Consider the following 23,980-nt stretch of genomic DNA (forward strand, 5'->3'; position numbering starts at 1 on the left):
ACTGTCAGGGGAACCCAAGAGGATCAGGTCCCTGTATTGACTCTTTATCTTCTGAAGTCATAGCAACTCACATTAGCTTGAGTACGTTGATTGAGTTGTGTTGAGTTGTGTACCAAGTGTATCGGGTTCCTTATTTGGTGTTTTAACAATAAATTTATTAGATCATCAAAACATAAAGCTAAGGTACTGTAAACCCATCAGTTAACCCAATCAGCATTTGTTATACATTTACGTTGTCTTTCCATAGTGAGGGTTTTACTTTTTTTTTCTTTTGTTAGTACAAGTATACTTAGGTCCCTTAAACTTAGGTCCAACCGTTTACAATAGTCCAAGCAGTTAAGAAAGTTAGTTATTTTGTTATTACGAACAGGTAATTCTCCAAATTTTACAGAGGCACGCGTGACTTTGTTGAAGTCTCCTGCTACTAATCGACCAATAAAAATTTCAATTTAGTTGGTAGGAAAATTATGAATAGCTTCAATGGAAAACTAAATGGCGATTTTAAACTCCACTTAAACTAAATTTAAACTTCTCTTTCTTTTTCTCCTTCTAAATCACATGTTAGTTATTATTTCACGATGAAATAATAACTACCTAGTTGAATTTAAGAACTAATTAAGTCGAAATATTAACTCCATATACTTCCAACACATCTAGTGCAAATTAGGCGTACTTTGACTTGTTATTTCCATCATAGTATTTTCTTTTAACTTTATTTGCAATAGGAGTATAATAAATTGAAAGCATTTCAGACTATATAAGTCAAATGATGTCATCAAAACGTAGTTTGATGTCATCATAAGCATAGTTGTGGATGTACATACATTTATGGTATATTGTTGGAGCTTTTATTAGCCAGATGAGAATAACATTATTTTTATAGCAAAAAAGGTAAAACTAAAAACTTAAACAAAATGAATAAGTTTCTAAAACAGAATAGTGGAAACATGGCATTACTGGGCTAAAACTATAGTAACAAAGTTATGAAATAATCTTAAAATGTCATTTTAATTGGTGAGCAAATCTAAGGTGGATTTTGGTGAAAGAAAGAAATTGACTCCAATGTATATCCAAGTAGTTCAAAACTTTAATTAGCAAATCTAGAGAGTACTTTATATGCTTTATCAATAAACACAAATTTGTGTTCCCTTTCAACAAAATACTAAAACCATCTAAAACACCTGCAATCAAGAGCGATCATTCAAAGTTGACCATTTTCCTTTTATTATTTGTCACAACATACAGTCGATTTTTTCGAGAATAAGAAACAATGGGGGGTGAAATGGTCGTAGCAAACAAATCTTCTGAAATTCTTGATAGTGAATTTTATAAAAGTTACAGCATTATGGTTGTGGATGATGATATCACTTGCCTTTCCATTATTGCTGCTCAACTCAAGAAGTGGAAATACCAAGGTATAGTCGTGAGTTTTTTCTTCATCATTTTCTAATTTCACGAGTGTTTTCTTGTATGCATAAAATAAGGTCCTTTTTTTTTTAAGTTGCCATTTCTTGATCTGATCATTGTTGTAAGTAAAAACTGACATCAAGAAAAGGACCTTTTAATCAAATTTAATTTTAATCTTCACAAAATAAGGGTTTCTTATCTAGCAAAAGAATTAGTGAAAAGGATTACTTGCTATTCTAGTCATGATACGTCGTAACAAAATTAAGTGTTTTAAAAGGCGAAGACATGCATAGGGCAAGGCGCTTTACGTATCATGGAGTGAGACGTACTCCTCAAGGCATATGTCATAAGCCCCACAAACTTTTAACATTATTATAAATTGATAGCATAAAATGGATTAAAATATAAAAGAAAAACTTATAGAAAACATATTAAAATTGTACCAGATTCAAAAGAAAAAGTGCAAACATAGATTTAACTATCTAATTAGCATGATATATGTACACATAATAATCTAAGTCACCGATCTTACAAAATGCCTATTTTTATGAGCTAAAGTCAACTACTTGAAACAAATTAAAGTAAGACATTTCAGAATGGATTAAAACATTAAAGAAATGTTATAGTAGAAAACATATTAAAAATTGTACCAGATTCAACTAAAACATTAACTTCAAGGCATGTATCGCTATGCTAAATTTCCTTACGTTTTCTTAATTATTTTCGTAATTTCGTGAGTGTTTCTTTTTCTTTTTTCATATATAAAGTGGAGGACTTTTAAATTGAATTTAATTTCAAACTTCATAAAATAAGGTTTCTTGATCTCTTGCAAAAGAATTAATGAAAATGAACTTTCGGTAATCTTGTCATGATTGTTCTGAAAAATTAAGTGTTTTAAAAGGCGAAGGCACTATTTTTATTTTTTTTAAAGTTCAGAGCTTCAAGACAAAGAGGAAACGGATAATTTCTAGGGCGTATGGGATATATAAAATGAATATATTCCACCTATCAACTCGTGAGCCCCCTAAAAGTTAGCTTCTCATGGTCGCCTCAGTGCATTCAAAAGGATCGGCGGAGCTAGAATTTTCACCAAGGAAATTTAAAATATAAGAAAATCAAGGGAATTCAATATTCATTAAATATACATAACAAATTATTTTGACCTAATATATAAATTTTAATTTTTCGGTGGAGAGGGTTCGGATGAATCACCTTCCTCCCAGCACCGGTCATGTTCAGAGGTTCCATTTAATTTCACTAGGTTAGTCCCGGGCCAGTCCAAGTGATGACTTATAAAGATTGACTAATCATACTATTCTAGATTATATCCTTCCCATTATAGTTAAGCAAAATTTAATTGCATTCACAAGCTATTTCAATCAAGAAGCTGATTCAAACTATTAATGAAAACAAAGTACACGCATCTTTAAGAATGATCTATATATGATAACCGCAGTACTAATTAAACCTGAGCATCTGTCATATACATGTGAAAATATAGTTTATTTCATCTTATACTTTCTTTTTCTCATATGATTTCGAGAATGTTTTTATATATGGAGTAGCAATCATTTCCTCTTTTGAGTTACCTTATAATATCTTCATAATCAATTAGTGGGTTTAATTGATCAGTTGTGACGGTGAAGCACGCAAGAGATGCATTGTGTATCCTTCGGTTCAGCGGCGTCTCTTTCGACGTTATCGTCTCAGATGTCCACATGCCTGATATGAATGGCTTTGAGCTTCAACGAGTGATTGCCCAAGAATTCGACGTTCCTGTTGTTTGTGAGTTTCTAATTCTTTCTCTCTATATATAGATATACATGTTTATGATGTCTAGTCTTTTTTTTTTTTGGTTTAACTTCCATAAGGACCGTGTATATACTATCAAGTCATTTAAAATAATTTATAAATAACTGCACATGATAAGTGAAGCTAGCTTGTTACCTCACAACTAAAGTTGTGATATTCTGCCTCAACAAGTTAGATTATACTGATATTGCGAAGAAATTAACCTTGGAACTAACTAGATCGCAAAAGATAGCTTATGAGGCGAGAATTTCTAAAGATTATATAAAGAGACCAAATCACCTATCCAAAACTGATGTGAGTTGCCCTCCCCCCACATTTAGGCCTATCAAGTGGAGTATGGACAATATAATATGAGAGCTAAGCTCAACTAAAAAGTTAGACCATGAAGTAAGAATTGCGCAAGATGACTAAGCACCCCATCCACAACCGGTGTGAGAATTCTAACATATATAACCTTTTTCTTTTTGCCCAATGTTTATAACTAGAGTCATGTATTTTTGTGGCAGTTATGTCAGCCGATGATAGAGATAGTATGGTGTTGGAAGGACTAGAGCGTGGAGCTGTATTTTTCTTACTGAAGCCCATATCACCAGATGATCTACGAGATATATGGCAGTATGCTGCCTTGGCAAAGAAGAACAAGGGGAAAGGCAAATCAGTTGTTATTGAAGAAATTCAAGAAAATTACAGTTCAAGTAAAAGCTCCAGTGGCTTACCGAAAAGCCCTCATGAAAATGTCGAGTCTTCGTCATCGATCAACGTCAAAAAGGGCAATAAAGAAGGCAAGAAGGAAGAATCTAAGAAGAAGTCTGCAAGAAAGTATAAGGAGGCTGAAAAAGAAGACAGTGGCACACCACCAAAGAAGACTAAGCTTGTTTGGACAGATGCACTTCACAACAAATTCTTGCAAGCAATTAAAGAAATTGGTTTGGACAGTAAGTTGTTGCTAACATGTGTAGAATATTGGTATAACTAGACTATTCCAATCTAGCTAAACAATGAAATGAACATAATTTATTAACTGTTTTTTTTTTTTTTTTTTTTTTTTTTTTTTTTTGCAGAAGCTTATCCGAGGACAATTCTTGAAGTCATGGATGTCCCAGGACTAACAAGAGAAAACGTCGCCAGTCATTTGCAGGTTCACTTTTAACTATGTTGCTTAAAAGGAAATTCGGTAGCATGGTTTTAGCACTGGATTTGTGAAAATGCATATTTTTTCAACATAATAGAAAGGAGAAACTACCTTTGAACCATATTCAAAATATAAAGATATTGTTACTTTCCAATATGAAACTCAAGCATCCACTGGTTTTTATAGTTAGAGAATTGAGTATTTTCTTGAATTAAAGCCATCGTATTTGGAAGTTACACTTTTATTGATTCATGCTCATTTTAGAAGCTCCTTATCAAAACTATTCAGAATAAATTTGTGTAGAAGTTGACATAAGGCAATCAGTTGCAAGAACAGAATTACATCAATATTTAATAGTTCTTTTCTCATTATTATTTTTCTTTATTAGAGCTAAGAAACCCGTTGCGTGCAAATTTTGCAGAAATATCGTATTTTCTTGAGGAAAGTCACTGAAGAAAGTTTCAGAGTTCAAGCTGCGGACACAAACTTAACTAATAGTGCTACTCAATCAACTTTCGGATCGAAAGGGCTAAGTACAATCAGCCAACATCCTCAAGAAATTTCTGGATCGCAACAGCCGTTCCTCAAGAACAACTCATTGGCTGAGACTTCAAACCGTAGCAGTTCATCATTGTCAAATCGACGCGCTACACCAGCTATTACTCTGCCAGGATATGGAAAAGCAAAGTTGGTTTTGAACAAAGGTGATTCAAGTAAAATCACGTCTAGTAATGCAAATCAAGTGTCCACAGTAGAAGCAGTTAAGAATCAGACTAGGTCATTGATACATGAGGATGTTTCAACTCAGCTCCTGAATGCTGCAATTTTAGCGAATCAACGTATTACAAGAAATTTGAACTCTCTTCATAACAGCTCTGCTGCCGGAGAACACCATGAGTCAAATCAAAGTTTGGTTCAAAGGGATTCGTCTTTGATTGGATTTCAAAGAGATAAGGAATTTGCAGCCATGTTGACTAGTTATCTTAATCAGGGAGCTAACCGTACGCAGTTAACCCGATTGCCAAACAATGTCGAGACTGGAGGAGGAAGTGGTACTGTACTTGATCAAGATTGGTCTAGTTATTTCAATCAGGGAGCTAACCGTCTGCAGTTGACCAGATTACCAAATTTTTCCGAGACTAGAGAAGGAAGTGGTACTAAACCTGGTCAAGATTGTGAAGGAGAAAAGCAATCTGCAGCCATGTGGTCTAGTTATATTGATCAGGGAGCTAACCGGGTGCAGTTAACCCGACTTCCAAACAATTTCGAGACTGGAGGAGGTAGTGGTACTAAACCCGGTCAAGATTGTGAAGGAGAAAAGCAATCTGCAACCATGTGGTCTAGTTATTTCAATCAGGGAGCTAACCATATGCAGTTAAACAGATTACCAAACAATGCCGAGACTGGAGGAGGAAGTGGTACTAAACCTGGTCAAGATTGTGAAGGAGAAAAGCGATCTGCAGTCGTGTGGTCTAGTAATCTTAATCAGGGAGCTAACCATGTGCAGTTAACTCGATTTCCAGACAATTTCGAGGCTGGAGGAGGAAGTGGTACTAATCCTGGTCAAGATTGTGAAGGAGAAAAGCAATCTGCAGCCATGTGGTCTAGTTATTTCAATCAGGGAGCTAACAGCGTGCAGTTAACTCGATTTCCAAACAATTTCGAGGCTGGAGGAGGAAGTGGTACTAAACCTGGTCAAGATGGTGAAGGAGAAAAGCAATCTGCAGCCATGTGGTCTAGTTATCTTAATCAGGGAGCAAACTGCGTTAATCAGGGAGAAAAGCAATCTGAAGTGGTCATGTGGTCTAGCAATCTGCAGTTAACTCAATTTCCAAACAATGTCGAGACTAGAGGAGGAAGTGGTACTAAGCTTGGTCAAGATTATGACGTCTCTATGTTCGATAAAAATAATGCTACATCGTATTCAAGTGGAATTGGTGATCTTACAAGCACTTTCTACAGCCAACTGAACGTTCAACCTTTTCATGTGGTATATAGTTCTCAAGTTCAAGAAGTTTTATTCCTTCTAAAATATTTATTTGATTATCTTTAGTGTAAATTTTACTGCACAAACTTAACTGTGTACATGCAGGAAAGCAGCAATAATCAGGAGGAGACAACTTTTAACTTAACCGATGTTAACAATCAGGACCAAGAAGCTTATTATCCATTGCCAGTTGATTATACACCAGGAGAGGCAAGTTAAAGCTTTATCTGTCTTTAACCATACATGTTTTGTCATACTTGCATATCAGTGTAGGCTAGTGTTAATCTTGTTAAATTTTATTAAGTTTGCATCATTTTCTCTTTTTGTAAGTGTTATTACCTGCCATCTAGTTGAGCTATAAAAGTTTAAAGTATTAATGTGTTTAGACAATCTATCCTCCTATAATACAACTTACTAATGTATTTAATGTTGAATTTTTCCTTACAAGCCGCTATAGTCTTCTGCATTACAGCGTTAAGCGAATTAAACGAGTTCTTGCACACTATCATTTTTTCTTCACTTTCTGTTCTCTTTCCCTTATTACTCCCTTCCTCTCCCCGCAATTAAGAGTGGAGATGGATGTTGCATATTTTGGGGCGAAAGGGTTCTCAAACAGTATAGATGGTTAATTTTCTATTGATTTGTTTGCTTACCTCATTGAATTAGAGAAATAACTTAGGTCATACGAAAGGATAAATATGTCGAATAAGATGATCCAATAACAAAAACCAAACTTATACAATATGACCTAGGAATTGATAGTTAAAAAATACTAGTCAGTATTCACAGCACGCTTTGAACTTTCTGATATCTTATTGCACTGTTGGTGTAGCAAGGAGATCACCCAGGTGTTACTGCAGAGGAAGGATCGTCATCTCAGCTCCATCATACTCACCAGAATCCGGAACTTGAGGTAGTTTTAGCTCATATACGTACCTGTGTTTGATCATAGAGCATTATATTCTGAAAATGAAATTTACTATCTTTGCCTTTACAATTTTTCAGCACGGCGATGATACGGATTTCTGGGATTCACTTCTTTCTTTAAGCCCTTATAATGGTGATCAGTAGTAGAGGGATCTAAAGTCAACATCAAAGAAGATTTACGCGACAGGCTTCTCAGCTAGTATTTTAATAGTATAAGGACAATAAGTTTTTGATTTTTATGCTCTTTTATAGATGTTCAATGGAAGAACTTGGAACAACTAAGGTACTTTTTTATTTGATAGATTGGTCATGTACCTATCTGTCCAACTATGTGAGTTTGTTTGTTCATTGTTTTCTTTGTAATGCACTATCAACTCTGCATATCCCTAATATAAACTCATTATTGTTATTTTTTAAATTTCATTTCCTGAAATTGAAGCAGCTTATTAATTACATCATGGATATTATATTTTCACCTTAGTATATTGAGTTGATGAATCTGAAACCTACTCAATCTTGAGCATATTCGTACATTTACCTTAAAGTTCCCGTAAAAGGAGCTTTTATATGTCTGCACCTTCTCACCAGGAACAACCTTAAATTTTTCCAGTACACCTCTAATGAGGTGAACTGTGAGAAAATTACCATGTCATCTGCATATGGTAGATAATTAATTTTAGGTGCAAGTTGAGACAGTTAGTCCATTAAGACTTCTGCAGAGAAATTCAGCACCTATAACAAAAAGTAAATGTAATATAGAATCATCTTGTTTGAGTCCACTTAGTTTTTTCCTTAATCTTTTTTCTTCCACTTCATCCAATATATTGTCATTTTTCGTCATTTCTTACACTAAGGTTTAATGTTCTCAATCTTCAATAATGGGAGCAGGGGCGGTGATCACGCCCAACTATGCCTTATAAAAAGGACTAAGTGGTCGTTGCAAATATAATCCGGTTTACAAGTTCGGAGTCGAATCCCACGGAGAACTAAGGTTTAGCTACAACTGTTCAATATTACCAAGAAGACAAGCTTGAACAATTCCTAACTTATAGATATTAAGATTCTTGTGTTTAACTAATTAACTTACAAATTAAAATAGTAAATTAACAACTAAAGATACTACGGGTTGGAGACAAAATACAGGAGGTCTAGAGTTATGATTTCCCCAATTGTCGAAATCCTTCCTGCTACATTTTCTATAAATTCGCCTAAGTATTATCTACCGATCATGAGCGCTCTGACTGTCGTAACTCTCTCCCGAGTAATTACAACAATTTACTAGACATATTCTCCCGAATTACGCTAGCTAGCATTATGTACGACTCACTCAGATTGCACCCAAGGTTTCGTTATCCCTAATCCCACCTTTAAACCCTTCGTATTGATCCCTCATATACGTTAGGAGTGACGTTGTTCAACAACTACCTGAATATGCACTCTCTCCCGAGTAATACACAATAAATAGGCACAGTCGATTGAGAGCTCTTCAACCAACCACAATAATAACGTAGTTGAACAACTAGAGAAAAAGCTACGTCAAAACTATACTAACGTAACAGGAAAATCATCCTCCAATAGGTTCCATCAAAACCCTAGATAACAAATTAACTATTCATAATAGTATGCAAAACTACAATACTAGAATTCATAACCAATAATGGAAAACAGGAAGAAGGAAGTGAAAAACTCGTAGAAGAATTCTCCGCCTTGATCCTAGTGTGTTCTTGCCTCCTTAGGTCGAAAAGTGTGTCCAAACTTGATCTCCGTCTCCGTCTGTCTAAGGAACTCCCAAAAGTGACATTTTTAGATCTATTTATATGTTTAGGACAAGACCTAAATGTGTAGGTTAACTCCTAGTCAAACCGGGAAACAATAAAAACCTTCAAAACTCGGACTGGGCCTGGCCTTAAGCCTGGCGTCATCTGGATAACGCCAGCCTAGGCCTGGCTTTAAGCCAGCCTCGCCTGGATAAAGCCTGCCTAGGCCTGGCTTTAAGCTGGCCTCACTTGGATAAAGCCTGGTCGAGCTGGCTTTTGCCCGGCTTCTCCTTTTCACCGTTTTCAAGCGCACTTTCGACGTTTAAGCATCCCTTTAGCTCTACTTTCATTTCCGATGCACCTATACATAAAATAGCCTCAATTACGCTCAAACAAAGTATATTTTAACATTAAAGCATGTAAAACGCAAAGCATATAATGTGCAAAAGCCATGATTATAGCCACACATCAGGCGGACCCGTATTGGTTCAAACGTGTTCGGTTGAACCCGCTTCATAAAAGAATTATACTATTTTATATGTAAACTATTTTTTCAAGCACCAAAATGAAGTTAAATAATAAATGTTGAACCCTCTTGAAAGAACTGAGGTGCAGTGCAATGGTTCTAGCGGAGTCATCAACAATGTAAGGTCCAGGGATCGAGTCTTACTTGCTTCCTTTTCACGTATAGTTTAATTTTTTCAAAAATGGGTAGATTTAAAAGATCCACCACCCAAATTTACCATTCTAGTCTTTGGAAGATTTATTTAAGAATAAAATTATTGAGATTAATCTTTTAAAGACCCAATGACCAATATATTATTCCATTAAATACCCATTCAGAAATGCACTCTTGACATCCATTTGGAACAATTTGAATTCCATATGAGATGCAAAGGCAATGATAATTCTGATCGCTTTCATTCGAGCAATTGGGGCAAAAGTCTTATCATAGTCAATACCTTCTTCTTGGTTATTTCCTTGAACTACTAACCTGGCCTTGTTTCTTATTGTGTTCCCAAACTCATCAGCTTGTTTCTGAACACCCACTTAGTTGGTATAATAGTTCTGTCCAAGGGTCGAGGAACCATGTGCTATACATTGTTCCTCTCAAATTGATTTAGTTCATCTTGCATAACAATAATCCAGTCAGCATCTTTTAACACTTCTTTGATATTTTTGGGCTCAATTTGAGAAAGAAAAAGCTGAGAAGGCAAATGAGCTTCTTGTCTTTGATCTGGTTAGAAACCCTGAATCAAGAGGAGTAATCACATTTTGGAGAGGATGTGAACTTTTGTGCTTCTAGTTAGACACCTGAATCTCATTATGAGAAGACCCAGGTTCCTCTGAATGGGATCTATTGTTGGCATCAATGGAGGGGTGAGTGCCACTTCTCTGCTCGGCATCAGGAGTTCCTTGCACGGCATCACCAACTTTGTTTTCTTCTTCAGTTGTTGTGATGGAGGAACCAGGTTCTTCTGTATTAGCAGGAGATTCTGTTGCATCTTCTTCGTTGGATTCATTGACTTGGCTCATCAAGTCAGACTTTCCATTTGCCATATCAATAGCTTTTCCAGGAACCTTTAAATGCACTCCATCTTGATCAATCTTATCATGTGAATCTTTCCCACATAAGTGCTATAATTCATCAAAGATCACATGTATGCTTTATTCAACACATTGAATCCTTTTGTTGTAGACCTTGTATGCTTTGCTTTGTGAGGAATATTCAAGAAATATTCCTTCATCACTCTTGGCATCAAATTTTCCCAGCGCTTCCTTACCATTATTGAGAACGATACATTTGCAACCAAATGTTCTCAGGTAAGTTAGCTTGGGTTTCCTCCCGTTCAGCAATTCATACGGGGTTTTGTTTAAGAGGGACCTGATCATGTACCTATTTACCAAATAGCAAGCAGTGTTGACTGCCTCTGCCCAAAAACCGTTTGGGACACTACTTTCAATCAGCATAGTCCTTACCATGTCTTCAAGAGTCCTATTTTTCTTCTCCACAACACCATTTTGTTGGGTTGTTCTGGGAGCTGAAAATTTGTGACTTATACCATTTTCAGCATTGAATTCGTCGAATTTTACATTATCGAACCCTGTGAGGTAATCAGATCTTATACTCACAACATTATGGCTCATCTTCACTTGAATCTGCTTTACAAAGGCGGCAAAAACTGGAAAAGTTTCATCCTTGGTTCTGAGGAACATGGTCCATGTGAATCTGGAGTAGTCATCAACTGTGACTAAAATGTATTTCTTTCCTCCTCTACTTGGCACCCTCATAGGTCCACACAGATCCATATGGAGGAGATAAAGTCGCTTTGAAATACTTACTTCCTTTTTGGGCTTGAAGGAGGATCTGACTTGCTTTCCTCTTACACATGCATCACACACCTTATGATCCTTGACTTAGGCAGCCCCACGAATTAGGTCCTTCTTGACCAACTCTTTCAGCAACGAAAAGCTTGCATGTCTTAATCTTCTGTGCCATAGCTCAGCATCATCATCAACAACACTCAAACATGTAAGATCCCCAATGTTCAAAGACTCAAAATCAGCAACATAGATATTTTTTAATCTTTTTGCCATCAGAACCACTTCACCAATTACAAGATTGGTGACAGTGCAAGTCTTTGATAAGAATTCCACTTTGTTTCCTTTGTCGCAAATTTGAGAGACACTCAGTAGCCTATATTTCAAGTCATTCACATAGTACACATTCTCAATTGAATGAGTGATTGTCTTCCCAACTCTTCTTATTCCCAGAATGTATCCCTTTTTGCCATTGTCAAAGGACACACTCCCTCCTTGCAGGGCTTTGAGTGAGAGGAAATCATCGGTACTTCTAGTCAAATGCTTAGAGTAGCCACTATCCATATAGAATCATTGGTTGATTCCTTTTGATGCTCCTTGCACAAGGAAATCAAGGATTAGACTTAGGAACCCAAACAAGTTTGGCTCCCTTGTAGTGAGGAAAAGGGTGAATTAAACTTCTTCTTGTCCAAGCAGGCATCACACATTTTTTATTGGTGGGGCTAGGTTCTTTAGCAGTTGTTACTTTTTCAACAAAAGCTGTGTTTTTCTATCGAGACTGAAATCTAGCTTTACATGTTTCTTTGAAGTGCCCAGTGTTACCACATTAAGTGCGAAGCCAGTTATCAGGGACAATGACGTACTTGCTATATGGATTGTAGGGAGTCTTTTCCTTTTGGAACTCGATTCCCTGCCAGTTTCCCCCATTATTATTATATATGGCACTGATTGTCGCGCCCTTTTTTCTCGCGAAATCGGGTTTCGACATTTCTGGGACAACTCCTTTTTGAGAGGGTAGGGAATTGGAATTGAAAGAGTCGCCACCTAACGTATTAAGGTGCGTTAGGGCACCTAGAGCGGATAACTCATGTTGTACCAGTTTACATCACCAGAGATCGGGTAAGGGATCGAAATTACCTTGAGGGGAAGGTGTTAGGCACCCCTCGAGGTCCACAACGGTGGGTCCCGGTCGAACTTAAATTAAGCGAATTAGTCTTAAAAGGGAAGAAAATAATTTGGACAAATACAATATTCAATTTATTTTAAACGGGAGTATCGGGGGGCGGGGGGAGGGGGGTCCTAAGTTTTTTAGCCTATAGGATCATTCCATGCAATACTTTGTAACTCCCTCAAGTTGGGATGTTACTTATAGCATTAGCGCACGGACTATCATCTCCTTACTATCCAATTACTATCTTTAAGTTGTTACTTAAGCGTTCTAGTAGTTTCTAGCTCATTCCTTATGCGTGTACTACCCGTCGCTTACCTATGGCCCTGGAGGTATTAGGACCTCTATTTGGGATGGTTCTAGACCAATCTATGTTACTTAAAAATATAAAATCTAGGCGACAAACAAAAACAAATTGGACTTTCAGATAAAGAACAAGCATGGGCTCACATTGACCTCCACATATAGACAACAAAAAGCACGCAATTGAATCAGCGAACTTTATTAACTTTTGAATCCTATAGGTAGGATATCTATGTGAGAAAACAGAGTGCAGAGACATCTTTGTTAAGGCGAGCAATAAGACCTATTTTTTGCCTACTGATTTTATTCAGCATGAATCCGGGCGCTTCAGGCAGTAATATGTCACAATTATAAACCCAGAATCATTATTAAGTCCTACAGATACATTTATTAAGTGATTGACAATAGCGAAGGAATTCAGGATCGATCGAAAGAATCCTAAAGGCATGATTTCTACAAGCTTGTTGATTATAGACCTATAGACATGGTTTCTAAGCGCAGCACTGATTTTGACTTGCAGGGATAGATTTTATTCCCTTCTAATACTATAGGCATGATTTCTAATTACTGAATTGACTTAAACCTTATAGGCATGATTTCTAAATTGGAAATTGATTTTAGTCCTATAGGCATGATATCTATTGCTGGATTGATTTAAACCCTATAGGCATGATTTCTAGGTTTGAATGGATTTAAATCCTATAGGCATGATATCTATTAACTGTGTACGGGCAGAAATTAAATAGATTGCTAGGAAGGACAGTTAATTCACACAACAAGATCCTATAGGTATGCTTGCTACTGCACATTTGTTGGAAACATGTACAGGTCCTATGAGCGAGATTTCTATTATACAGAATTAAATGAAAGTCCTATAATCAGGATTTCTAGTGTGCCAATGTAAAATACAGAGAAATGATCATGAAAGTCCTATAGGCAGGATGTCTAAACACAGAATAGAACTCACACAACACAACAACAACAACAACTACCCAGTAAAATCCCACCAGGTGGGGTCTGGGGAGGGTAATGTGTACGCAGACCTTACCCCTACTCGATAGGGCAGAGAGGCTGTTTCCGATAGACCCTCGGCTCAGAAAAACAGAAATAAAAAAAACAAGAAAACAAGAAAAGACAACTCATTAGTAACTCCAGTATAAACCATAATAGTAACGAAAGCATATCAACCAAAAGATGAAAGACATGCAATAACAGTAACCAGTATCTAAGGCCCAGGGCTAAGATAAACAGCAAGTACAGAGTGTATTCAGCATAAACTGCAAGCTATCTAAGATCAACCCTAATCCAACCCCGCCTCACCTCCAGAATGAAGTAAGGAAAGTTCTACTGCCCCCTAACCTACAACCCTTATGCTTGACCTCCAGACCTTCCTATCAAGGGCCATGTCCTCGAAAATCCGCAGTCGTACCATGTCCTGCCTGATCACCTCCCCCCAATACCTCTTAGGCCTCCCTCTACCTCTTCTCGTACCCACCACGACCAACCGCTCACACCTCCTTACCGGCGTATCTAGGCTTCTCCTCTGCACGTGCCCAAACCATCTGAGCCTTGCTTCCCGCATCTTGTATAGAACTCACACAGTTTTCACTTAAACGAACAGAATTGACGGCATAATTAATTCCTATAGGCAAGATTTCTACCCAGTTTTAATAAAACATATAAGAAAAAAAACCCAGCTTACTAAATATCCCCGAATCTGTTACTACATAATTATTATAGACCAGAATAGCCGAGTGAATTACATAAAGGTATCCGTTACTCTATAGGGATTCATCATAGGCCCAAATAAACCTGGGAACCAGGCCTTCCCACATAACAGCTTTGAAGCATAGTAGTGATTCATCCACAGCACATTAGAACTAGGCTTCCAGGGTGTCAAAGTTCCCAAGGGCCTCAAGGACCCCGGGAAATGCTTACCCCAGAACCACACATTCATAAAAGAGTTCAAAGGAGTCTCATGTGGACCCTAAGCAGTGCTCACACTAGGGGTTGGGAACCTAAGGGACTAAGAGTATATAAAAGAGATACGGGGTAGGTTTTTAAAATAGTTGGATTTCAGAAGAAACGGGATTCAGAACATAGAGTTGCAGGCAGAACTGTACCAAGGAAACATACAGAATTCATGCTTAAACACATAGTTCAAATAAGTTGAAGTCTAGTTAAGCTAAATACTCATGCTAGTACTTAAGACAATCATGGCTTAATCACAGAAACAATTAGGTAGAAACGATTAAACTGGTCATACATATGAATAACACAGGCAAGGCATATGAGTTAAGCAACAAAATTTACTGATTACATGTCGATAGTGTGCAAAGTTCAAAACAGGTATAGGATTAACAAACAATGCATGAGACAACTTAAACCGTAGGCTAAACTATGAAAAGGATTCAGATTATTCAGAATAACTTAGTCTTAAGTTAACAATGTTACTAAATGAGATTATATAATCATATAAAGGACAGAGTCATGCTGGGAATTGAAACAGGCTAGTTAAGCAAAGCATAGGGGATGGAATTAGTTAGGGCATACCAGTTAAGTAAGAAATAAGCAAGTATGCCACAGCAGGAAAATCCAAGAATAACTTGGCCTTGGCTTTCAGCCAGCCAAAATCAAAGACACTTAGCACAGAAATCAGAACACCAGAGAGAGCTTAAGCTTTTTTTAGTGAGAAATATGAGTGTTCGAGTCTTGTTCTAAAGAGAAAACGGGGAAGGGTTTAAATAGTACTCAACTAGACAGACAAATAAGGTAATAAGTCAATCATAGACAAATAAGGATTGGGAATAATTCCAGAATCGATTTAAAGTCGGAGTTCAATAAATTAGCATCATATAATTAGGCGATTACTACTTAAATTAGGGAAAGTATTATACATAATCAATCAGTGTTCAAATGCCGGATCAAATAAGGTAAGGAAATAATGAGAACAGGTAAATCGAACAAAATAAGGAAATGCACTACCATACAAGAAAGGAAAGACTGAAATCTCAGTAAAGATTTCAAAAATCCTAATTTTGGGGTAAGTAAAATCAGTCAACAGTTAACGGCAAGAGTTCAAGATGCAAAGAGGCAAATAGATAGAAACCTTAAAGGAGAAATAATTAAATAACGAAAACCCTAAATTTAATGTAAGTAAAAAAAATAGGCAGAAATACAAAAGAGCTTTAATAAATTGCACAAAGACATATAGACGGAAATAATTAAAGTTTGAACCATATTTGTTCGGTTTTGAAGAATCAAAAATCCTAAATTTTAGGGTAAGTAAAATCAATCAGAAATAATAAAGAAACTATAAAATACAAAGATAAAGATACTAAAATATTAAAGAAAAAATACTAAAACAAAATAAAAATCATTTTAGATCTGGAAAGATTTGAATCCTAGTTTTAGGGTAAGTAAAAGATTCAACCAAAAATAGACAGATTCGACGAGTAACAAGGTAAATAATAACATTAAAGCCAACCAAAAATGAACCAAAATCTAGTTTGAACCAGATATCCAAAACCCTAACAGAAAGATACGAAAAATATTCGTGCTCACAGATATTGGGATGAACACGGACGAGAATAACCAAATTATAAGAGATTCTGGACCAGATCTGGTTCGAGTCTCTTGATATACACTTGCCATTTGAGGCAAATAAGTTTAAGTAATATCAAAGACGGATAGTAGGTAAAGAAGTAAGGCCAAATAAGACAAGGAATCAAGAAATGATTCCATTTATGGCTGGAATTGAAGGAGAAATGGTGACGTCGGGTTAGGGTTTGAGAGGGTGATGGGTGAGGAGTTGAGAGGATTAGAGGACGGCGGATGGGGGAAATGTTTTAGGGTTAGGGGTGTTTGGTATAGTTAAAAGGGTTGGGCGATTGGGAGCTGTTGATCTTTTGAGATCAACAGCTAGGATTAGAGATTATCGTCGGGTGGGTTATTTGGACGGGTATGGGTCTGGTTGGACGGGTATGGGTCTAGGGTAATTGGTAATTGGGCTGGTTAATGTATAATTTATAAAAATAATTAATAAATAATAAAAATTTCATTTGTGAATGCAAATGATTTAAGATAATTACTTAACATTATAAAAATATAAAAAGTCATTTTTATGTAAATAATGTAATTAGGCATATATATGGGCTATTATTGCAAAATGTGCAATTCTAGCCTTAAAAAATGCAAAATGTAACTATAAAAAAATACAATTGAAATATTTAAGCACTATATGGGCTTAAATAATGAATTTAGATGATTAAATCATCATAAAAATAATATGAGGGATAACTATTGGATATTTGTATAATAAAAAATACAGAAATAAATTGATTTAAATCTTATTATAAAAATACTTGTGCATGTTTGTAAATCTAATAATAATGTATGTGCACTATTTTAAAAATATATATGCATATTTAAAATATATGAGGGAAAAATTGGGTATCAACATTAAGCACATAAGAGGGGTTTTTGAGAGAGCTTTCATCAAGAGAAAAAAGAGAAGAGAGAAGAAAAGTATTTGTTTTGCTGCAGATTATTATTCATACCAGCCAACTCAAATCATGTTTTCTGATTCGTTAACCGTTGTTCGGGCTAAAATTTTGACTGAATATTCTTAGCATCTTGATCTTTGATTTGAACGGTGGAGATCAATTTTGGAGGCCTATATCATCTGATTTCGAGTCTCAAACAGCAGCTTCAATTGTAATTATTGCTTTATGAACGTGCAAATACGTGACAACTTGTTTAAATTATTGCATAAGCATGTTTTCAACATCATATTCCACTCGTGCCAAACAAAATACCATAGCAACGCTTATAATGAGTGGTTGCACTCTTCCGATATTATCACCCCCTAAATCTGGCAAAGGCATATTTGCGGTAAAACTAGTCGATCAACGGTGTAGTCGATGGTTCCGCGCCTTTCCCTCTTGAGTTATCCGCTCAAGGGTACCAGTCTAATACCCCATAGAAACCTTACTCTGTTTAATTGTGCATGCATCATGGTCAAACCTAGCCAAGTCAGTTATGTTGTCTGCATAATGACTCTTTAAGANGATGTATCACAGGGCAGATATCTGAACGGTCACAGAGTAAAGGCGAGTAATTGATGAGAATTGGTTACGTTTCAGATAACAGTAAGGTAAAAATGGTATGAGTAGAAACCAGAGCGAAGGTTTCTCCTGTTTGAAGAACGGTTACCTCCTGGATTTCCTGCAAAACTTAAAACACAATGCATGCAAGTATATAAATTATTGCGAGAATTTATACGTGATGCAAATTCCCTTTGGACCATGAAGGTTGTCTTTGGACAGTGAGGATGACGTCCTTAGACCATGACGTCCCGGGCCATGAATCATGAGATAGGGGATTCGCAGGCCATGAAATGATATTCTCGGGCCATGAAAATAATGGCTCTGAACCATGACGCCTTTGAATAATGATGTCCAGTATTGAGAGATCCTCAGGCCATGACATGGCATCTACAAGCTATGAGGATGATGTCTTCGTACTATGATGCCTTCGGATGGAGACGTGATGATGGATCATATAAGCAAACAAGACAGAGCTTAGTCTTGTATAGAATCGGGACAGAGCTTAGTCCCGGAAAAGGCGAAATAGTGCTAGGTTTCAGATAGTGTAACATTCAGCATTATACAAGGAAAGGCAGAGCTTAGCCTTATGCAATTGGGGAGGCCGGGCTTAGCTTCATGCGAGGAGAGGAGACAATGCTCAGTCTCATGCAGAGAGAAGGCAATGCTTAGCCTTATGCAAATAGGGAGGCGGGGCTTAGCCTCATGCAAGAATTGAGACAGGGCTTAGTCTCATGAAAAGAGAAGGCAATGCTTAGCCTTATGCAGGTAGGGAGGCAGGGCTTACCCTCATGCAAGAATTGAGACAGGAATTAGTCTCATGCAAAGAGAAGGCAATGCTTAGCCTTATGCAAATAGGGAGGCAGGGCTTAGCCTCATGCAAGAATTGAGACAGGGCTTAGTCTCATGCAAAGAGAAGGCAATGCTTAGCCTTATGCAAGTAGGGAGACAGGGCTTAGCCTCATCTAAGAATTGAGATAGGGCTTAGTCTCATGCAAAGAGAAGGCAATGCTTAGCCTTATGCAGATATTGAGGCAGGGCTTAGCCTCATGCAAGATTTGAGACAGGTCTTAGTCTCATGCAAAGAGAAGGCAATGCTTAGCCTAATACAAATAGGGAGGCAGGGCTTATCCTCATGCAAGATTTGAGACAGGGCTTAGTCTCATGCGAATGGACAAATAGTGAGTAGGAGCAGAATATGTCTTAGCTGGAGATATATTTGCGTTTGGCAGCCTCGCCATTATAAAGATAGTGATTTTGGTATGTGTATGCTTGCGAATGCTCCTGTCATGTTCATTGTGCCTGCATCCAAAGAAAAATCATGAGTTTTGTAGGGGAGGTTGGTTCATGCCTTTACCTGCTTGTTTTGCTTTTCTTTGCTCTGGAAATTCTGTTTGAGTTGCCTTACGTAACACCTGGCTGCCATAGAAATAAAGTTTTCGAAAAAAATTCACTTATTGATGAAATAGAATCATTTTTATATAATATCAAGTAAATTAGATGAACTAACGACTGCTACACTTTTAGAGACATTGCGGCTTTCTTTGCGTTAGAATTTTGAGGGTCCTCCTCAAAATTCTGCCCTAGTTTAGTAAGTGATTCTTCGGTCGTTCTGCATGTAACAAAGTTTGTTGGACCTGCTTCGGAATTTTGAGAATCGTTCTCAAAATTCTGCCCCAGTTACTTAACCGATTTTCTGACAGTCTTACATATGACGTCGGCTGGACTTGCTCCAGAATTTTGAGGGTCCTCCTCAAAATTTTGCCCCAATTTCTGGTTCTGGGGGAAATGAAGATTTTATTAAGATGTGACAGAACCCACAGGGCTGCCTACATATCCCCTCTTAAACGGAAATCAGGTCAAGCGTAGTTCAGTTACATCAGATGAAGAAATGTAAACAATCTAAACATAGTATCTCTTGACTGCATTTGAATTGATAGGTTTTGGCCAGACTTCTCCGTCCATTTCTGCAAGTATGAGTGCTCCTGTTAGTACCCGGTGAACCATGTAGGGACCTTGTCAGTTAGGTGAAAATTTCACTTTGGCTTGATCTTGATGTGGGAAGATTTGCTTCAGCGCTAGCTGCCCCGGTGTGAATTGTCTTGGTTTGACCCTTTTGTTGAAAGCTCTGAGCATTCTGTTCTGATAAAGCTGACCATGACACAATGCATTCATCCTTTTTCCATCTATGAGGGCTAATTGCTCATAGCGGCTCCTTATCCATCCTGCATCACTGAGTTTGGCTTCTTGTATTGTTACATCTCGCGTTTTGTACGTTAAAGTTTTGTCTTCAGTTAATCGACGTTGACTTGGGGATAAGAGTATCTTGAGGTTAACATATTTATGCTATTTATAACAAGCGATAAGTAAGTGCATGACGGATAAAGAGTACACGAATTAAAGAAAACGAGTTTCGTTGAAATAAAATACGGGTCGAGCGATAATACCCGATATTTATGGACTAGTACGATACATGGTACCATATGACCATGATAGAATAATGTATAAAATGTATTAAAAATAAGTAGAATTTTAAGTAAATTGAGATAATTCTTAATTTTGCTGGTAATTGATTAATTATCGGGTAACGGGACATTACCTAATTACCTAATAAGTGGGTAAAAATTAATAATCCCAACCCCACTCCCCACGTGGCAGTAGACCACAATTAAGATATATGACTAAGTAGTCATACAAGCTTAGTGGCTATCTAAGAAGTGAGAACGTGTAAGTATGATTTGCCCATAGTGGCCGATATGATAAGATGGGATGCCCTCAGAGGCCTGATAATGTTATGAAACATGTACCTAAGCATTACATGATATTTATACGCATATGCATGACATTCTAAATATTTCATAATTTACAAAGCTATCCATACTTACAGGTTGAGTCATTTACTCTATATTTCTTCCATGTCTGTTATGTATTTATTTATGTGCCTTACATACTCGGTACATTATTCGTACTGACGTCCCTTTTGCCTGGGGACGCTGCGTTTCATTTCCGCAGGTCCCGATAGACATATCGAGAGCCCTTCAAGTAGGCTATCATCTCAGCGGAAGATGTTGGTGCGCTCCATTAGCTTCGGAGTTGCTCGTTTGGTTAGTATGATTTAGACGTGTATTGCTTTATGGTGGGACTCTGTCCCGACCTTTATGAAAATTATATATTCTTAGAGGCTTGTAGACAAATGCCATGTACGTAAAAGATTGTATGGACTTGTCGGCCTATGTTCAATATACAAGTGGATATTTGGTTTTATAGGCCCGTATGTCTTATGTATAAATTGGTATCTCACGGCAGCCTTCCGGCTCAATTATCTACGATAGTATGATACGTTATGTTGGTACTCCGTTGAGTAAAGTACGGGTGCCCGTCACGGCCCATCGGTTTGGGTCGTGACACGTATGATCCTTAAAGAAGGAATTTCTACCTCGGCGGGAATGACAACTTCGGTACCGTAAACCAGCAAATAGGGAGTTGCCCCGGTTGATGTGCGAATTGTGGTACAATACCCCAACAAGGCAAATGGTAACTTTTCGTGCCATTGCTTGTGATTTCTACCATTTTTCTTAGTATCTTCTTGATGTTCTTGTTGGCAGCTTCCACGGCTCCGTTCATTTGAGGCCTGTATGATGTGGAATTTTCATGCTTGATTTTGAAAGTTTCACACATGGCTTTCATCAGATCACTATTGGGATTGGTGGCATTATCAGTGATGATGGACTCAGGAACCCCGAACCGACAAATAATACGATCCCTGACAAAATCTGCGACGACTTTCTTGGTTACAACTTTGTAAGATGCAGCCTCTACCCATTTTGTGAAGTAATCGATGGCCACTAAAATGAACCCGTGCCCGTTTGAAGTAGTGGGCTCGATCAGACCGATGACATCCATTCCCCAAGCGGGAAAAGGCCAAGGTGCACTTGTTGCATTGAGCTTATTTGGTGGTACCCTTATCCTTTCTGCATGTATCTAGCATTGGTGGCAATTCTGTACATACCGGATGCAATCTGTTTCCATAGTCATCCAAAAATATCCAGCTCTGAGTATTTTCTTGGCTAGAACAAAACCATTCATATGTGGTCCCAGGTTCTGGCATGTATTTCCTCGAGCAATTCGGAAGCTTCTTTGGCGTCAACACACCTTAATAGTTCTAGATCAGGTGTTTTCCTATACAAAATTCCTCCGCTTTGGAAGAAATAGTTGGACAGTCTACGCAGTGTACGTTTCTGAGTATGGTTTGCCTGGTCTGGTTATTCTCCTTTTGCCAAATATTCCTTGATGTCGTGGAACCATGGGTTTCCGTCCGTTTCTTCTTCAACATGAGCACAATAAGCTGGCTGATTGTGGATCCTTACTGGAATGGGATCGGTGAAATTCTTATTTGGATGTTGTATAATGAACGACAAAGTAGCCAGTGCATCTGCGAACTCGTTCTGGATTCTTGGAACATGTTTGAATACTATCTTCGTGAACCTCTTCATCAGTTCTTGCACATGGTACAAGTATGGTACTATCTTAGTGTTTTTTGTATCCCATTCTCCTTGAACTTGATGTACCAGAAGATCCGAATCACCAATTACCAGCAACTCTTGTATATTCATGTCGATGGCCAAATTGAGCCCCATAATGAAAGCCTCATATTCTGCCATGTTGTCGGTGCATGGAAACCTAAGCTTTGCAGATACCGGATAATGTAGACTTGTCTCTGACACCAAGACCGCTCCAATACCCACTCCTTTGAAGTTTGCAGCTCCGTCGAAAAACATTCTCCAACCGTCATAGGCTTCAACAATATCCTCTCCTACTAATGACACTTCTTTGTCAGGAAAATACGTCTTTAGTGGTTCATACTCTCCTCCTACAGGATTTTCATCAGGATGGTCTGCCAACACTTGTCATTTGACTGCCTTCTGGGTTACATAGATGATATCGAACTCACTCAGCAATATTTGCCATTTGGCTAACTTCCCGGTGGGCATAGGCTTCTGAAAGATGTTCTTCAGAGGATCCATCCTTGATATGAGGTATGTGGTATAGGCACAGAAGTAATGCCTCAATTTCTGAGTTGTCCATGTCAAAGCATGATGACGTCCAAATCCACTACTAAAAAGTAAATGGACACGGTCGCATGCAATATAATTTACCCAACTAAGAGTCGGGGTCGAATCCCACAGAGAACAATATGTAGGCGATTAGGAATGTAAGAGAAGTATCGCTTGTTATGCAGTGCCAAACACTTAGAATTGATTTGAGAAAATATCTATACCTAAATGTGGAAATGTAAACTAGCCTAGAAAGCAAGTAAAATGATCAATGGCTACAAGTATGGTTGCATCGGGAATTACACTCAAGTAACGATCCAATGTATTTCATGATTTAACAAATATGAGCGAGTTTATGTTAATTAGCCATGGATAATAATTCTATATTAGCTTCTTCCGAAGACTAACAAGACTTCCTAATTGAATTATCCCTAAAACAATTAGGAGATCAAGCACACCCGAATATGGCTACAAGTAGTTCAATCCTATCCCTAGGTAGAATCTATAAAAGAAGGGTTAAAGACTCAAGTTCTTGTTAATTAATCTTTTCCAACCCCAAATTATCTTTTCCAAAATTAATTCGGAGTAAATGGGCGAGTCCTAGGGTTAGCTAATCCCTTTCGAAATATTAAAGAACTAGAATAATTAAAGAAACAACAACTCACTTTATAAATGGATAAAAATCATTCAATACATAAGCACAACAAGGTATTTAATCCACACTTTAAATATGAATATTCCCATAAACAAGATTCAAGTGTTGGAAATAAATACTACACACTTAAATATTCAGTACAAAGCAAGGAAATGAAGAAATAAACATAAATGGGTAAGAAATCCTTAACCACAAGCTTGAAATCTTCAAAACCCAAGTGTGTATGCAAACCCTAGCTTCCAAAACTTGTTCTCTATCTCTCTAAGAACTGAAAAATAAGCCAAAGATATTCAGAGATCTTTTACAAATGAGCTGGTTTGGGTATTAAAGGGTTTAGGGTCAAAAAATGTG

At 37.3% G+C, this 23,980-nt stretch overlaps 1 protein-coding gene across 1 annotated transcript; it reads left to right on the forward strand.

Annotated features, from left to right (window-relative positions):
* On the forward strand, positions 1,271 to 7,409 carry LOC109224402. Its single transcript, XM_019388983.1, has 8 exons — positions 1,271 to 1,415; positions 3,040 to 3,192; positions 3,726 to 4,154; positions 4,281 to 4,357; positions 4,773 to 6,341; positions 6,444 to 6,548; positions 7,171 to 7,251; positions 7,344 to 7,409. The coding sequence occupies exons 1-8, from the start codon at positions 1,271 to 1,273 to the stop codon at positions 7,407 to 7,409; spliced, it is 2,625 nt and encodes an 874-aa protein (XP_019244528.1).

This window comes from Nicotiana attenuata, chromosome 3 (assembly GCF_001879085.1).
Source record: "Nicotiana attenuata strain UT chromosome 3, NIATTr2, whole genome shotgun sequence".
Classification (NCBI taxonomy): Eukaryota; Viridiplantae; Streptophyta; class Magnoliopsida; order Solanales; family Solanaceae; genus Nicotiana; species Nicotiana attenuata.

Bases quoted from the DNA above. Each gene is read 5' to 3' on its own strand.
- LOC109224402 (XM_019388983.1), top strand. From the start codon at position 1,271: ATGGGGGGTGAAATGGTCGTAGCAAACAAATCTTCTGAAATTCTTGAT. The intron at 3,193-3,725 runs GTGAGTTTCTAA...TTTTTGTGGCAG, and splicing joins ATTCGACGTTCCTGTTGTTT to TTATGTCAGCCGATGATAGA. The intron at 4,358-4,772 runs GTTCACTTTTAA...CAAATTTTGCAG, and splicing joins ACGTCGCCAGTCATTTGCAG to AAATATCGTATTTTCTTGAG.